We start from the raw sequence: 18445 nt of genomic DNA on the forward strand, positions 1-18445 counted from the left end.
AATAACCTGACACTGCTGAAATTATGTAAGCCTGTGTCAAGGAAGGGCTTTGATTAGCTCCTTAAAAACATCTCCAGATATTCTCTCCTAGGATCCCTGAGCTCTGGGAGTCTTGGGATCAGCTGCAAACACAGCACTGAATCACTGGAGGAAGTGAAAGGCTATCAAAGAAAACTGCTGAGCTCTGAGATGTATCTGATAGCATGCTTACCTTCTCTACACCTCAGTTACTCTATAAGAAGCCAGCTCCCTTGCAGAATTATGGTGAGAATTGTTTGAATACGTACATATTACGTAAATGCACATGTAAGTTAAGTAGAGCAACAGAAGAAAAGATAAACTGGATGACCTTCCATATATTTCTTCTCTTCCCTCCCGCTTCAAGACCATAAAAGACTAAACAAACTCAAATTATATTGGACTAATTAAACATCTGCTTGGAAAGGCAAGTTACTCATACTCTAGGACTATTTTGGCTTCTTGTTTTTTAAAATGTATTTTACTTACAAAGAAAAAATACTCTTTCTAGTTCTAAAACATGAAACTATTTACTCTCATTTCCTCTCATTTCATGTACTAATAACATCCCAACTGAACAGCCCTTTAAATCCTAAATATTCAGCTGGGTTATAGAGGTCTGTGGAAAAGCAAGTTTTGTATCCATACAAGACAGGCTGATACACTTTTGTTTAGAGCAAGTTTCAGGAAAGAAGAAAGTTGCAGTCAGGAAGGTGATTCCAAGACTTTTGAATGCTTCTGGCGGAGGCCTTCAGATTTTGTTTGAAACAGATTCTCAGAATATTAAGCACACCTTTATTCAAGTAGAAGTACAAAAGCACATTCCTAAACCAAATGCATACATGTGATTTACATTTTATGCTATTTAGGTATTACTTAATCCTCTGTAACATAGTCACCAGAGATGACTATTGGTCTCTATAAGTAAGGGTATACATATTTGATAGAAAAAAAAAACATGCATTTTTCAGTTGCTTTTACATTTAGATCATTATATATCAATTTCATTTAGATCCCTACCTTGCCCTGATGAGATTCTAAGCTTGCTGATGGCAAAGAAGCAAAATATAGTGGCAGAACTGGACTAGAGGTTAGCCACTAAAGGCTTATAGAGCAATTTATTTTTATATATTTGTTAAGGATCTCTAGTGAATATTATAACATCTGAACAATGAAAGCCTCAACTGCTGGAATGACAACTAGAATTTTAAGTAACACTTGTTTTATTCACAAGGTGTTATGAAACTTAAGACGGAAAAACAATAAAATGCTTTGACCACATCTAAAAAATTATGAACTCTTTAGGTATATGACAGTGACCCAGAACTCTGGAGACAATATCTGTAATCAGTTTTATCAAATAAAAATCTATGTTCTTTTATAGGGCCTGTAGATTCTATTAAAATACAAAAATATAAGCCAGTGCCATGGCTATAGTTCCAACTACTTAGGAGGCTGAGGCAGGAGGCTTGCTTGAGTCCAGGAGTTCAAGGCCAGCCTGGGCAACAAAGTGAGATCCTCTCTCAAAAGAAAATAAAAATGATGACACACAAATAATTATACACAAAGGCCCCACACTTCAAATACTATCCTGGATTGAAGGGGGTGGGGGATACAAACAGATAAAGTAATCCTAATGGTTAAATTTTTACTAAGAACAGACCTGCCATACTCTTGAAATAGTCTCTAGAGATATTACATAACATGTTTGTTGGAAGGCTGTATTCCCTTATGAAGATTTCTGATTTTTTTTTTTTATGTTCTTTATGTTTGCCCTATCAAAAGCAGACCTGAGCATTTTGCTGGCCTTCAACAGAGGCATATAAAAGAATTCTAAACTTAGACATGCAGAACAGGCACTGAATGAATGTAGCTAGGCTACCAGGAGTCTGATTGGCTCCCTGATGTCCTTAGCATCTCTTTTGGAGAGCTGTGGATGCAGACAAGGCAGCTAAAAACTTGGATGTCACCTGAAAATGTTTAGCTGCCTGCCACAAACTAGGGGAGATTAAATCCCCCATACTTATAGATTGGCTGCATATTGATATCCAATTTTCTTAAAAGACAATGCTTTGTTTTAGGAAAGAAGATACCAGACTAGCAACATCAAAATAGGAATAGCATACCAGCTGATTAAAAGCTTAAAACTAAGAAACCATCATCTGAAGGTGCTTATTTCAGAAAAACCAAAGGTTATGTCTGTAAAGTTCCTCAGAAAAACGCAGCCAGAGTCTGTTGTGGAGGGAACTTGGGCCCAGAACAGCAAAAAAGTTAACTGAGCTACTTTCCAGAAGTTGGAGTGTTTTAGCAATTGTGGTGTATTGTGTTAACAATATCTTAGAAAAGCTGTGAATAAACAACCATTTCTGGAAAAATAAAAATGTGTATAGACCATGTTAAAATACAAAATAGCTTAAATGAATTCTATAAATAAAACATACATAACTATTTAGATCTCCTATTAAATTCAAGAATGCCATGAGAAATCAGGACTGCATTTATCAAGTTCAGTCTAGCTTCTGTAATGGAAAAGATTGGAACTAAATACTAACAATTTCATATACAAATAATAACAACTTTATCTCCCATACTTTGATGTTGGTTGGCTAAAGCCTGAAATACAGTGGCAAATTTCTCTGTCTGCATTGTATTAGGTTCTCATCTGGTACAAATGTTCTTATGACAAAGACTGGATGAATATCTATAGAAGTATCTGCCATGTTTACTACACTCAAAAGACTTCTCTTGGTATAGATTCTTTAATACTGAATGTTGGGTTATGAGTGAATTTCTTCACACACATACACATTTATTACATTGACAGCTTTTCTGCATGGCATGAATCTGATACTGACCCAGGGTAGTCTGACTAATGAATTCTTCACATTAATTACAGTAATGGAATTTTATTCTAGTATGATTTCCCCAATTGTGACTAAGGTATGAAAATAGTGTAAATAATTTACCACATTCTCACTGGTATGGACATGCAAGAGCCAATTAAGAGTTTAAACATTAAAAGCTTTCCAACATTTGTCATCGTCAAAGGGTTTCTCTGTGGTGAGAATCTCTCATGCTGAATAAGGGTCAGGCTACGAGTGAAAACTTGGCCACATTCAATACGTACACGACTTCTCCCTGGTGTGAACTCTCAGATGTCAAATGAGGCCTGAACATGACTAAATGTCTTCCCACGTTCATCGCATTCATAAGGTTTCTCTTTGGTATGAATTCTTTGATGTTGAACAACGTGTGCTCTCTGACTGAAGTTCTTTTCCCATGCATCGCAATCAAAGACTTTTTCTCTGGTGAGAACCTCTTGTTGCAGGGTAAGATCTGAGCTATGACTGAAACTTTCCTCATAATCATTACATTCATATGCTTTCTCTTTTCTGTGTATTTTGTGATGCTGAATAAGGCATGAGGTTTGACTGAAAGCTTTTCCACATTCATTGCATTCATGTGGTTTCTCTCCTGTGTGAATTCGTTGATGCTGAATTAGATGTGAATTCAATCTGAAGTCTTTTCCACATTCACTACATGTATAGGGCTTTTCTCTGAAACGAATTCCTTGATGTTTAACATAAGTCAACCCACATTCATCATACTCATAGGATTTCTCTGGATGATGGACCCTCTGATGTTCAACTAGATATGAAGTATGACAGAAGTCTCTGCCACAAATAGTACACTTACAGGGCATGTCTCTGTGAATTCTCTGATGTTGAGTAAGGTGTACACTACGACTGAAGACTCTTTCACAACTGCCACATTTATAAGATTTGCCTTTGGTGTGACTCTTCTTATGCGGAATTACTTCTGAGCTCTGACTACAGGACTTATCAGATGTTTCGCAGGATTTATCAGACACTTCACATTTATAGGATTTTTCTCTAGTGTGTATTCTTTTATGTCGACTAAGACTTGAGCTCTGACTGAAAGATTTTTCACATTCTTTACATTTGTAAGGTTTCTCTCTAGTATGGATTCTCTGATGTCTAGTAAGGGCTGAGCTCTGATGGAAGATTTTCCCACAAGCATCACATTTGTAGGATTTCTCAGTGGTAGGAATGCTTTCCCATTTACTAAGGTGGGAGAGATCCATTAAGCTTTCTTTATTTTCACTACTCTGAAAATTCTGTGTCAGGTTAATGTGTTCATGTTTACCAGCAGCTGAGTCCTGGCTGAAGTTCATGTCGTACTTATTATCATCAATATTCTGTATTCTAAGAACTCTCTGATCTGCATCAAGGGTAGGGTCCAGACTGAAGCTTTTTTCAGGTTCATTACATTCACTGTTCTTCTCATTGGTGAAGGTTTTCTTGCTGATTGTTATTTGCCTAAACTCTCTCTCCAGAAAAAGAAATTTCCTTAGGATTTCCTGAAGTCTTTCTAATCTGTCCTCAGATTTATATACTTCTCTAGTCTCAGGAACTTGAGCAATATCTTGTTTGAGTCTTCCTACTCTCACTTTGTATGAATGTACTTCTTCCGAAATTCTCTGCTTAGCAATCAACAGCTTGTTCTCTTCTCTGGTCTCTCCATCTGATACAATACATAAATAGAAAATGCAAATGTAATCTGCAGTACCCTGTGCTTAACGAGAACTCAGAAGGAGGAAACTAAATGATGTAATATCTACAAGGATGAGAAGTTTATTTACTCTAAAAAAAAACAGGCACAAAATCTCAATAGCAGACATAAGGGCATGAACAAGAGCAGTCAGGAAGGACCCAAAAAGATAAGGGAATGGTAGGAATAGATAGAATATCCAACAGAGTAAGAAGATAATCAGTTAAGGTTTTTCAAAGGAGGTAATAATAAAATTCTTCCAAAAGAATTTTAGATAAGCAACTTGAATGGGACCTAGCACAACTTGTACATAAGGGGCTAAACAAATACAAAGGGTCAACTGAAACTACAAGGAAAGGCAGGAACTCTGCCTAGCATGCATGAGGCCCTGAGTTCAATTCCCAGCAAACCGCCCCCACATCAAAAAGAGAGGCAGGAGCTCTCCACTCTGGGACAGGCAGAGCTCTTTGTTTTGAGTACCAATGCAGCCACAACATGGCTCAACACGTGGACTTCACTTCCCTACTAATTCCATCTGATTGATTCTGCCTTACTCACCTGAGCAGTCATCTTTTAAGACTTCTCTATTCTTAATGTCCAGATCAAAGACTTGTTGATTTTGTTCCAGCTGGGAGATCCCATCAGGCTTGGAAATTGGAAATCCTGCTCATAGAGAAGGAAATGGGATGTGGCAATTTACCTCCAGATGCTAAACCAGCCACTTTTTCTTTTAACTCGTGATTAATAGAGAAAAGGTAAGTTCTGAGAAGACATTAGTTAGAAAAGCCTGGAAAGTAAGGAAGGCAAAGATCTGCCACAAGGAGCACAGATTTGTGCTCCAGAAAGAGGTATGTTAAGGGTAAGTTGATAATTTGTGAGCAACAATATTCATTTAAACCCTCTTCAGACAAGGGAATTTGTGCATGGGGGTGAACCTGTCATCATAGAAGTTATCATTACCATTATCTGTGACCTAAAGATCAATCTTTGTATTAGACTTGGTTTACAAGTATCAGATGGAGGTCATCAAAACATCATTTTGCTGACTGGAGAAAGGTGAAACCCAAGCACCTGCTGCTGCCTAGTGAGCTAAATTGTAACAACAGAATAAACAAAGATTAGCTATTCAAAGGACCAATCTCAGGAAACAATTAGAAGATGCTCAATAAGGAGCACCAAGACACAAAAAGGAAGAATTACTTCTTTAGCAAAGTAGGGTAACCATAGGTTAAAATAATCCATATTTCAAAATGACTAGAAGAGAATGAATTTCCTAACACATAAAAATGATTAATATTTGAAAAGATGGAAAGGCTTATTTTCCTGACATTACATAAATGTACCCAAGATATACAAATATTACAACTCAATTTTCTTAAAAATAAAGGAAAAAAACAATTCCAGTGCATATGAGGGAAATAAAAATATCCTTACCCATTAGAATTACTATACATTATTCTTTATCCAACAAGCATTTATGAAGTGCCCCTTATAGAGAGAGAATGTAGGGGATGGAGAACCCACATAAAAGGTCCATTCCCTGAAAGTTCTCAAGAACCTCACACTCCAACTGCAGAGACAGCTATAAACAACTAACTACAATATCATACAATGAGAAAAAATACAATAAAAGTGCATTCAAACATAAAATGGTCTTCTATAGCTTGCATAATGGTTTAAGATCTCTTTCAATGCTAAAACAACAAACAGTCTGCTTCTAAGGGAACAGAACTTTGATAGTATCAAAAAAAAAAAAAAGGCTGTTTTTATATGTGCTGGCCTGGCAAATATCTAGTAGCACACATGCAAGGTCTTGCTCAAGCCCTCGTCTCTACAAAACTTATTATTTGTTCCCCTTATCTTGACATGCCACCGTATAATATTGTTTATAGATTTTTTTTTTTTGGTACCAGGGATTGAACCAAGGAGCACTTAACTATTGAGCCACATCCTCAGCCTATTTATTTATTTATTTTTGAGGCAAGGTCTTGCTTCATTGCTTGGGGTCTCCTTAAGTTGCTGAGGCTGGCTCTGAACTTGTGATCCTCCTGCCTCAGCCTCCCAAGGTGCTGGAATTTAAAGGCGTGTGTACCTGGCTACATTCTTAAAAATTGGTTTCCGGCATTATTATCCTCACTTGATTTATACTTTTTTTTTTTTCAATATTTTTTAATATTGTACCTTTATTTAATATTGTACCTTTATTTATCTTTATGTGGTGCTAAGGATTAAACCCAGGGCCTCACACATGCTAGGCAAGCACTCTACCACTGAGCCACAACCCCAGCCCAATTTATAAACTCTTTGATAGCAGGGGCCATGTTATCTTGTAATTCTTTTGATTAAGAAGCAACACCTATCTTATCCCAACTTTGTATCCATGTATCAACAATATGAATAGCTACCAACTTATATAAAAATGGCACTGGGCCTGGAAAATATCATGAACAACAGCTGCCCTTTAAGACCCCATATAAGAGCCTATGAGCAAAGAAATCAAAACAGAGCCATGAAAGGCACTTACTGTTTCTGAATTCCAGCTGAGGATTAATAAGAGTCAGTTCTTTTGGACTCAGTTAATTAAGCTCTTTCACATCAAATAAAATAGTTTTGCTGGGATGAGAATGTAGCCCAGTGGTAGAGCACTTGACTACAATTCACAAGGCCCTGGGTTTGCTCTCCAGCATCCCTCCCTCAAAAGAGAAAGATATGAAAGCTTAAGTCAAGGTGTGCAGAGAGGAACAAATATTGTTTTCAGAATTCTTATTTTTCCCTGCTAGGGACTGAACTCAGAGCTGCAAACACATGCTAGGCAAGTGCTATACCACTGAGCTACATCCCAAGCCCAGTCCTCCTTGGAATTTTAATAACATAATTTGTAACATTTAACTTTGAGGTAATTATTAAGGTGTTTCTCAGTATCTAATAACCGAAACACATTTTGGTTATTTACTCCACAGTTACATTTAAAATACAAATGCACAATAAAAGGATGTTTTCATGTGGGATGAAGTTAATCTGATTTTTTTTGTTGTTGTTGTACGGGGGATGGAATCCAGGGGCACTTCATCACTGAGCCACATACCCAGCCCTTATTTGTATGTTTTGAAAAGAACTGACTCTATTAATCCCAAATTGGAATTCAGAAACAGTCTTGCTGAGTTGCTTAGGGTCTTGTTAAGTTTCTGAGGCTGGCTTTGAATTTGCAATCCTCCTGCCTCGGTATCCTGAGCTGCTGGGAACACAGGCATGTGCCATGCACCCTGTAAGGTATCTGATTTTCGACTCATGTTTAAGGTAATATAAGAATGTAAAGTTATTACGTCCATCTACAACTAAAAATATTTTTTAAAAAACTACAGAAGAGAAAAATAGTTTGAGATTGATTATACTTATATAGTTGACTTTTAGTCTAAGTATTAAGGTTTTCTAAGAACTCAGTAGGTATAAAGTACCAGGCCAGGAGCTTTACAAGTTTTCATTCATTTAACACTCACCATAATCTTATGAGACAGAAACTATTATTTTTCTCGCTGAACAAATGGAAATACTAAGATTCTGAGAAGTCTAAGTGACTTCCCCAAGTCAAAACAAGTGATGAAGAAAGCTGAGATTCAAATTCAGTGTTATTTCAGAATCTGGCTTTTAGATGCCAAGATTACAGGTGCAGGCCTATAATCCCAGCAACTCAAGACACTGAAGCAGGAGGATCACAAGTTTGAAGTCAGCCTCAGCAATTTAGTGAAGCCCTAAGCAACTTAGTAAGAGCCTGTATTAAAATTTTAAAAGGGCTGGGGACTTAGCTCAGTGGTAAAGCACTCCTGGGTTCAATCCCTGATATCTGCTACACCAGCAAAAAAAAAAAAAAAAACTGTCTTTTAAACATTCTACTAGAAAAAAATAATAATTGTGCTAGGCACAGTGGCAGACACCTGTAATCCCAGGCACTTGGGAGGCTAAGGCAAGAAGAGTACAAGTTCAAGGCTAGCCCCAGCAATTTAGCAAGACCCTGGTCTCAAAATAAAAAAAAATAAAAAGGATTGGGGATATAGCTCAGCAGGGTAAAGCACCCCTGGGCTTAATCCCCAGTACCCAAAAGGAAAGGAGGAAACAATTGTGAGGTGAAACCCATCCCTCCCTCAAAAATACATATGGAAAAACAAACAAACAGAAGACCACCATATTTACAGTAGAGAAAAAGGTAAAACTTAAAAGAAAAAGAGGGGGTGGTAATTAGAATAAAACATGGAGAGCCAAGATCCTAAGATTTTGGAGTCAAAGAAATTTTAACTAAAAGGGGATCTACAAGATCATTTCATCTTAATGACACACAAATCTCTTATAATAAAAATTCAAACTCCTAGGCAAAAGTCTAACCAATGTCCAATTTGAGAAATTCCACTATAAAAAAATAATTTGAGTATGTTCCTAAATTTTTATTTGGATTAGTAAATCTCTTCTATAGCTCATATCACTTGCTGTGCTTTCCAAAAAACTGAAATAACTAGCATAAACCAGATACTTATACACATTTAAAATATACAATTTAATTTATATAATTTAATCCTCAGCATAACCCAGAAAAGTAGACATTATTTTTCATGTTTTATAGATGAAGAAACCAAGTGTGGATTAAATAATTTGCTCAACATATCACAGTTGGTAAACAGAATCAATGTTTGGTTCCACAATCCATAGTTTGTTCATCTATCAATGCCTGTCACAGAAAGCATTAATGGTAGGTTTTCTTGCCAATGACCTGAATGCCTTTTTCTACAATTTTAACTTGAAACACTATGCTTTCTTTTTTTTTCTTTATATATATATTTTTAGTTGTTGATGGACCTTTATTTAATTTCTTTGTATGTGGTGCTGAGAATCGAACCCAGTGCTTCACACATGCTACGCAATCACTCTACCACTGAGCTACAACCCCAGCCCCAAAACACTATGCTTTCTAACCATGCACTTGCTTTAAATTTTTTTCCTATTTAAAATTATAACTCGGGCTCAGTGGTAGAGCGCTCGCCTAGCACGTGGGAGGCACTGGGTTCGATCCTCAGCACCACATAAAAATAAATAAATAAAATAAAGGTATTGTGTCCAACTACAGGTAAAAAATATATATTTTTTTTAAAAAATAAATTATTTATACTTTTATTTAAAGTATAACTCAATTTTCTATTCAAACCTTTTTACCTTTTTCATTTGAGAGTTTTTAAATGAGATTTATTCTAAACTGCCTTTAAAAATAACATTTAGAATTTACCTTATTATTTGGCTTATTGCTCTTACCAGAGTTGTGCTAAGACTTTAGCCATCTGGAATCTTCATGTTTTTCTTCTTGATCCTTAATAAATATGCAAATAAAATCTTTCCTCAGCAATAGCATTCTTTTGTAGACACCTATTGTGCTGAAATGAATCCCTATATGGCTTTGTCTCTTGAATGCATATTCTTTCTGGTTCTGAACTGTACAAATTGGCCTGTTTATCTAATTTATCACAGCTATTTTGAGGTTTCCTTGCCATTCAAATCAGACAACGATTAAAAATACAAAAAAAAAAAAAAAAAAAGAATGCCATATGTGTTTGAATTTATTGACCTAATGGCCTGAAACACCAAAAAGAACATAGGCACTAGGCATGGTGGTGCATGCCTATAATCCCCGTGGCTGGGGAGGCTGATGCAGGAGGACCACAAGTTCAAAACCTGCCTCAGCAATTTAGCGAGACCCTGTCTCTAAATAAAATATTTTAAAGAGCTGGGAATGTGTCTCAGTGGTTAAGCGTCCCCCAGGGCTTTAAACCCTGGTACCAGGAAAAAAAAGAGCATAGGCTTGAGACAGAACTGTGTCCCAAGCCCATCACTGATCCTGCAAAAATCACTTAACTTTCCTTGGCCTCACTTTTCTCAGATATAAAGTAAGGATAATATCCTCTATAAACAGGATTATGCTAAGGTCTAAATGAGAGATATATATAAAATACCTAGTAACACATTGTCTGCTCAGTAAATGGTAAATAGCCATGACAGTAAAAGACATTCTGTGCAAATTTACTGTTGTCCTCCATGGCATCAAGTTCAAAAAGCAACTGGTATGTACAAAACATTCAAGATCTATAGACTTATTTATCTTCATCAAAAATTCTGACAAGAATGTTTCTAACACCATTATCTAACAGGGCATCTACCATGACCCAAGTGGAATGCAATCCTGCCCTTTCTGGGCCTGAATCTCTAGCACTCACTCACAGGTCACCTCTCTTTGGGTACAATCCTTAAACCATTTATTCATTCACTTCAACAGAACATGCTTCTTTTTAAATTTGATAATAAGAATATTTTCTTCTTTTTTACTCAGTCATTTATAGTTTATATATTTACTATCTAGTAGAAGCACATAACCAAAGGACCAAAGTTCTGATGACTGTGTCAAATATAGTTCAGAGCTACTGCCAGAGGTAAGAGAGATAAACTAGACAGTGACACTGCTAAATCAGGGAATAATCATAAAGTCTTTATATGTTACAACCCTAAACAGTAAGTAAAATTAATAAATATATAACTTTTAATTTCGAATGTGCTGAACCCACAAATATGAAAATTACTTCTCAGGGACCGTAAAAATAATTGCTAAGGAGATGCTACTGACTTGGTCACAAAAGCAGGTTGAGTAAGAGGGTTTCTTGTTGTGTGTCTGGTGCTGTCAGTGTGCATGCATGCACTGTGTGTGCAGAAATGAAAGAGGAAATGGGATGAAGTTCAGCTTCATGGCATATTGTGCTATATGACTGCAATAAACTGCTACAAAGTTTCTTTACTCCAAAAAATAGACAGGTTAACTGTTGGAAATTCTGTAATTATTAGGTAAAATTAACAGTTTACAATTATGTATATCACTTTACAATTTACAAACGTATTAAATATACATTCTTTTTGATGCCCTGAAATAGATTTAACTCTTTGGCCCTCCCACTTCCCCTCCATTAAAAATAGTTCTAAGGAGTTGGGCAATGTGGTGCACACCTGTAATCCCAGCACTCTGGGAAGCTGAGGCAGGATTGCAAATTCAAGGCCGGCCTCAGCAAATTAGCAAAGCCTTGTCTCAAAATAAAAACTAAAAAGGACAGGAAATGTAGCCTAGAGGTAAAGTGTCCCCAGGTTCAATCCCCCATACAAAAAAAGAGAATAGTTCTAAGGAACAAAGGAATACTTAATCAGCAAAGCTAATATAAATACATCAATCTATATAGTGCCACAAAGAATCAAGGGGAAGAAGGCAGGCCCTTGAAGGAGAAAATTATGTTAAAAATGAAGAAAGACAAAGGTTCACAAAAGTGTGAGGCAACACCAGGGGCAGGTCATGTTTACTACAGCAAAGGGGCTACACAGAGCACATATTCCACACTCTAAAACCACAGGAAAAGACCATAACTGAAGAGATGGGGTTGAACTTTTTAGTTTCTCAGAACATATGCAAATGACCACCAAGCATGGTTTCTAAATGAACTAGGTTCAAAAATCCATCTGTTTGCAAAGAAAGGGTTTCTTTTGCCCCTTATATTAGAAATTTAACAAAGCTCATTTGAAGAACTGCAATTTTACATAGTGGTGGCATTCCGGGAAGCATCTAATCCAATTAATCAAGTTTATTATCTTACAATCCTGGAAAAGGAGTTTCCGAGCAGGGCCGAGCACTACCGATGGAAATCCGATACTTGGGCCACCATCTCTTGGAGATTCCTGCTGTAAGAACTGCAAGTGTTTCTCCAGAGAAAGCACTTGCCTGGGTATGACTCAGGGCTGGGCAGGAATTCACACAATGAATCCGGGTGATGGGAAGGCGAAGAAGTATGCCTATAAAGATCAAAGAGCCAGGAATGGAAAACACACTAAAAACTTTCCCAGTGGGCAGACTGCCACCCCACAGGTAAGAAGGCCTCTTGAATCCTGTGTGTAATCTGGGAAATAAAGAAATGTGCTAGATGCCACCACCCAAACAGGCAAAGCAAAAGGAAAAAAGAGAGAGAGAAAAGAAAAAAAGCTATGAGTAAATAAATGTGTATATACACACACACAAAGTACAGAAGAAGACTGGGAAATAAGGAACCATGCTCATCAAGGAGACTGCCAACAACTCCCCACTGATGCCCCTCAACAGTACTATAAGGCTGCCTAATCCTCACTCCTACTACACCACTCAAAATGACAAAAGAAAGACAGTTAAATTATCCCACTAAGGTGGGGTAAACATCTAAGACTTCTGTTGCCCTGGGTGTGGTTACTTGGGATTACCATCTAGGTGACTCACTGGAATGAACTTATAGTGAGTCATGCTTTTAAGCAAAGTCTCTTAAATTTGCCTGACTAGAGATGAATTGACTACTCAACAAAAAGGAGAAGACAGAAGAGATGAGAAAAAAGGTAATGGGAGGCAAGATCGCTGAGGTACTCTGAAAGTCATAAAACTATATGCCTTTTATTTACATGAAATATGGACTCACTGCAAGTCTTCAAGCAGAAAAGTGACTTGATTTGATTTATATTTTTAAAGGGTTACTCAGGATGCTGTGATAAGAATAAACTGAAGGTATGTAGAAACAGGGAAACTCTTTCGAAATTATGCAGTACTCCAGGGAGGCCTAATGGTGGCTTGCACAAGGGAGTAACTGTGAAGGCAGTTAACAGTGGCTAAATTTGGATACACTATAAACAGTTAACAGGTTGGATATAAAGTATCAGAAAGAGAGGAGCTGAGGTCTTGGCCCTGGTAGGGAGATGGAACCCAGGACCTTGCACATGCTGGGCAAGAGCACTACTACTGAAATACTTCCCCAGCCCTAGTCTATCTTTTAGAAAGGTACTTCTTCCTACGAAAATGAGAAAAATCTCAGGTATGGGGACACTGAAATACCAGAAGCAAAGAGTCTAGTTGGGGGTTGGGAGGCTGCTCTAGAATCTCTCACAAAAAAAGAAAAAGAAAGATAAGGTGAGAACTTAAGCAAAGCACAAGCAAGTTTCTCTTTGCTAACAGGCAATAAAAAGTCTCATGAAACATGAACTGGGGATAAGAAGCAGAAAGTCTCCTCTTGACACCCCAAAGGAATCTTAATTACCATCCCTCAGGAGCCAACCTTAAAAATAGAAAATTCAAAAGTTATAAGAACTGAAATCTGCCAGGCACAGTAGTGCATGCCTTGTAATCCCAGTTACTCAGAGGCCTGAGGCAAGAGGATCTCAGGGTCAAGGCCAGCTTCCACTACTTAGTGAGACCCTGAGCAATTTAGTAAGACCCTGTCTCTAGCCAGGCACGGTGGCACACGCCTGTAATCTCAGGTCTGGGGAGGCTGAGGCAGGAGGATCGCAGGTTCAAAGCCAGTCTTAGCAATTTAGCAAGGTGTAAGCAACCTAGTGAGACCCTGACTCAAAATAAAAAATAAAAGGGTTAGGGATGTGGCTCAGTGGTTAAGCACCCTTGGGTTCAATCCCTGGTGCCCACCCGCCTGGGGGAAAAAAAAAAAAAAGTCAGTTTCTAAAAAACTTAAAAGGACTAGGGATGTAGCTCAGTGGTAAAGCCCCCCTGAGTTCAATTCCCCAGGGGAAAAAAAAACCTGAAATCTGAGCCACACCCTACTGACCTTCTCAGAAACCTCATACCTCCTCAGAAACAGATAAATTGAGAAATAAGAAAGACAGTCCTTACCCAGTGAGACCACGTTCTCATAATTCTCTAACATCACTTCTCTGTAGAGGTCCCTCTGAACAGGGTCCAGGCATCCCCATTCCTCTCGAGTAAGGTGCACAGCCACATCCTCGAATGTCACAAACTCCTGAAATAACACATTCTGGATGCTCTGGGGAATGAGGCCACTGTAGCACCATGGCCAGAAAATGAGGATGATGACAGAGAGGGCATCCAGTGTGTATTTACATTGGGGAGGAGGGAGAACAGATTAGAACCTAGGGAATAAATCCCATAACCCTTAAATATCGAGTAAGTGGCCACCATAGGACCAGGGTCAAAGAAGGTCTGCTCAGGTATTGGGGAGATGGAAAAGTGTTTTGTGTAAAGTGCAGATCTCTGAAGAGGACCAGTTCCCAAATTGGGGGTCTGCTATTGAAAAAAAAAATTCTAGGCAAGGATTAATGGATGGGATGAGGGAGTAGTCACACTCATATCAGCAGCAAGAGCCCCTGAGGAAAAGCAGAGGGTTCCTCAGCTCACCTGGTACCTGGCTGTCAGCAGCGCAGCTGCCTGGTCTCCTGGGCTTCCCTCGTGGGGAAGAGCAGGCACCTGGGGAACAGGTGGAGCTGAGGGAGGAGAAAGGAGCCAAGAGTGAGAGCAGCCCCTCCCCAGGGCTCCCTTTCAGAAGAGGCCTCTCTAGCCCAAGGGGTGTCAGTGGGACCTCCTTTACATCTATATTCTAGTAAAACCAATGAACATTTATCAAGCAATGGGTGTGTCTACTCTGCTCCTGCACAGTACTTCATGCCCTACTCACACATGTTTAGACCTGTGATACAGGATTTTATTAAAAATCCTCCTATTTTACTTTAACCCCTTGACATGATATTGCTCTCACAGAAGAACAGCATTATACCTGTTCTATAGATGGGCAAAGCAAAGCATAAAGACTTGTAGTGACTTATCCAGGGCAAAGGTTATTTAAAATACTTCTGACACTTTACCAGACACTGCTCTATAAATTCCATTAAGCCTCTCTCTTTTGTGAATGGGCACTGTCTCTGCAACCAGTGTGTTAGGCTCCCAGGAACAAGGAATGGCCCTCTTTCTTCACAATCCTTTCCGCACTCCCACAATGCCCCACAGCACCCTACACCCTATGGTGCAATCTATGTTGCAACACACAAGTGTTTCAGGCACTGAAGCTGGCCACAGCAATCTAAGACATAATTCTCAAAAAACAAAGGAAAAAAAAAAAAAGTCTTGACTATCTATAGATAACAATATGACTCTACAGTCAATATATAACACATATGCATTCAAACAGGCATTGTGCTCAACCAAGGAATTAAGTTAGATTAGTCACAAACACTGCAGCTGCAACAGAAAGGCAAGTGGCAAAGCAAGTAAAGTGAATAGGGGAAGGGAAAGGTCCTGGATCTAAGAGGAAGTGAGAGCCAAGCAAGGATTGTGAGATATAGCAAAAGCAGCAAATCTTAGAAATTATTTTGGATGTATTAAGTGGGATGAAGTGAAGGTTGTCTGAAAGACAAACACCCAGAACAGAATGAATGACTACCACTCTCCTTATTAAAGAAAGATGAGCTGAGCACAGTGGTGCATGCCTGTAATCCCAGTGACTCAGGAGGCTAAGGCAGGAGGATTGGCAAATTCCAGGCCAACCTCAGCAACTTAATGAGATCCTTCAACTCAGTGAAACCTAGCAATTTAGGAGACCCTGTCTCGAAATAAAAAATAAAATGGATTAGGGATGTAGCTCAGTGGTAAAGCATCCCTGGGTTCAATCCCCAATACTAAAAAAGAGAGATAGAAAGAAGAAAAAAGAAAGAAGAATAATTTTTAACCAAGAGGTCCAAACTAGGAATGATCTGAGCCACATCTGTCCCTTCCAGTCCTCCCTCTAGGGGATAATTCTTATTCAAGTTCCTGGCCTCATCCTGGCAGGCCCAGGAGACTCTCTACACTCCCATTCTCCTGGTTATAAATGCTATCTCTGCCTTACCCCCAGTGAGTCCCTGTTCCATGTCGGTGTCCTGCAGGAACTGAGGTTCTGGGGGAAAACACTCAGACTGTGTCTCCAAAGGCTGAAACTGGACCCTTGGTGATCCTGCTGCTTCCTGGGCCGATATTTCCTCCATCCCTGTTCTGGAGGACAATAACCATCACTGCAGGGTGAGATTAGGAGAAATTATTGCAATACATTAAAACATCAAATCGATTTATATCCTCTAGACTTAGCAAAGTATCTTACACACTGTAGGTACTCAATAAAAACTAGTTAACAACGATTACCCACTCCAAATAAACAACACAAAGAAAAACAGATATTACTCAGCTTCAGATGCTTAAGATCCATATCATTAGGTCCTGGTTCATAGATGTATTTGAAATCCACTAAATCTGAACTTACAGGATTTCATTAAGAAAACAATATATACTACAAGCGAATGTTGTAAAGCTTCCTGTACAGAGTTTAAAGAATTAAATGTACAACCTTGTTTTGGAGTCTCAAATTCGTACTCAGCGAAACATGCTCGTTGTGATTACTCATTGTTTTCTAAAGAAGGCCCCTTAGGAACAATTTTGGTAACGACGACAGCCCACTTGAATTACTGAACGGGACTAAAGAATAATAAAACTCCACTTTTGGGGTCAGACCCTTCGTCCGACTGGGTGGGCAGTCTGAGAAGAACATACAGAAGACCTGAGACTCAAAGAGGTTTAACTAGTGTCCTTCAAACCCAAGGACGCCACAGGGTTACGTCCTCCTTCCACAACCCGGTGTAAAGGCCCTCTCCAAGCTCCTAGCTTGGTGCGCAAAAGGCCTCGCCTAATGCTGCCCTCCTCCCGCTTCCCTTTTAGGCGAAAACAGAATCCCAAAAAAGGCGAAGCGGGCCATACGGACCCCGCTCACACCAAGGCACGGACACCGAGTTCTGACCGCGGGGCCCTCAGTCCGCGCCGGGCTTCCGGGAGAACCAGGACCAACGAGAAACAGGCCCCCGCGCGCTCCAAGAGACGGGAACAGCCTTCAGTCCCGGCCGGGGCCGCCTCCTCCTCCTGGGGAAGCGAAACAACGGGCCGCTCCCACGGCGACGCGAGAACAGCTTCCGGGGAACTCACCCGAGCAGAGAGGCGGACCTAACGACAGTCCCGTCACGAACACCCTCGTTCGCGTAGCCGCGCCAGCCTTTCCGGGACCGCTCTAGACAACCCGGAGGCGGGCGCTTCTCGTTTTCACTTCCGGCGGCGAAAGAAAGGCCCCGGATGAGAGCCCCGGATGGTGCCGTTGGATGAGGTCCTGGATAAGGGAGTGGGTACTCTAGTAAGGGCCATAACCCTCTCTCATATGGTTTTTCTTCGTCCTTCTGCGGTAGCACTCACCTGATGGGCACTTTTAGCCATCACACCACCTATGACTGCGACAGACGTTGGGAAAGCGCCCCCCACCGGCCCTTCTCAGACGCCAGCCGACCCTTCGGACTCCACGCAGGGAGGTGGCCGGCCCTAGTAGGCCCGTCACCCTGAGGAACAATGACTGAGCTATGGTCATAGTAGGGAGCTAGCAGAAGGGTGCCTCCGCCGAGTGGCGCCTCTGCGAAAGGAGGACCACCAAATCCTGGGATCGTCTGAAATTTGTGGACCTTGGGTAATGTGGGGGTAGGGAGCCTTGTGTAAGTTGAAATGGAAATGAGACTGAGGAAGGCAGTTGGGTTTCTGGTGCAAAGCCTCAGCCATGCAGAAACAGGGATGGGTATAAGGTAGTGCCTTACCTGGGCAGGCGGAGAGCTGGGACACGAACCCATAGGCCATTGCGTCCCCATGGTATTCTTGGATCTTAAGACCTCTTAACAGAATCAAAACTAAAAAAAGTGATTTGGAAGAAACTTTAAACATTATCTATAGTAAGTCAAATGCTATTCTTTACTGTTACTTGTCATTTCAAATTAAGAAAAATCTGAAATGTGCAGCATCCTGTATGCTTTTTTTTAATATATTTTTTTAGTTGTCAGTGGACCTTTATTTTATTTTTATGCGGTGCTAAGGATCAAACCCAGGGCCTCACACATACTAGGCAAGTGCTCTACCACTGAGCCACAACCCCAGTCCCTCTGTATGCTTTTTAAACTGCATCAACTTCTGAGA

At 39.7% G+C, this 18445-nt stretch overlaps 1 protein-coding gene across 10 annotated transcripts; it reads right to left on the minus strand.

Moving 5' to 3' along the window:
- Window positions 1-790: 790 nt before the first annotated feature.
- Window positions 791-17539, minus strand: Znf655 (zinc finger protein 655). Of its 10 annotated transcripts, none has more exons than XM_046453642.2 (6): window positions 17423-17539; window positions 16302-16444; window positions 14819-14904; window positions 14297-14423; window positions 5149-5253; window positions 791-4563 (listed from the first exon to the last, which is right to left on the minus strand). In XM_046453642.2, the coding sequence occupies exons 2-6, from the start codon at window positions 16435-16437 to the stop codon at window positions 3170-3172; spliced, it is 1848 nt and encodes a 615-aa protein (XP_046309598.1). In that variant the 5' UTR covers window positions 16438-16444; window positions 17423-17539; the 3' UTR covers window positions 791-3169. The 10 variants fall into 10 exon arrangements, with proteins under 10 accessions (XP_046309598.1, XP_046309591.1, XP_046309594.1 ...); XM_046453635.2 differs by having other exon boundaries at window positions 16302-16464; window positions 17423-17534; XM_046453638.2 differs by lacking the exon at window positions 17423-17539 and adding an exon at window positions 17241-17404 and having other exon boundaries at window positions 16302-16464.
- Between the last annotated feature and the right edge of the window lie 906 nt (window positions 17540-18445).

The sequence above is a fragment of the Marmota monax genome, unplaced genomic scaffold, assembly GCF_021218885.2.
Source record: "Marmota monax isolate L192 unplaced genomic scaffold, Marmota_monax_Labrador192_F-V1.1 WCK01_AAM20220418_F8-fsc00148, whole genome shotgun sequence".
NCBI classification, from domain to species: domain Eukaryota; kingdom Metazoa; phylum Chordata; class Mammalia; order Rodentia; family Sciuridae; genus Marmota; species Marmota monax.

Excerpts from the sequence above, each read along its gene's own strand:
- Znf655 (XM_046453642.2), bottom strand. The coding sequence starts at position 16,437 with ATGGAGGAAATATCGGCCCAGGAAGCAGCAGGATCACCAAGGGTCCAG. Across the intron at positions 14,905-16,301 it reads GGAACAGGGACTCACTGGGG|CTCCACCTGTTCCCCAGGTG; the intron begins GTAAGGCAGAGA and ends CTCCTCCCTCAG. Across the intron at positions 5,254-14,296 it reads TGAGAACGTGGTCTCACTGG|GATTTCCAATTTCCAAGCCT; the intron begins GTAAGGACTGTC and ends CTCTATGAGCAG.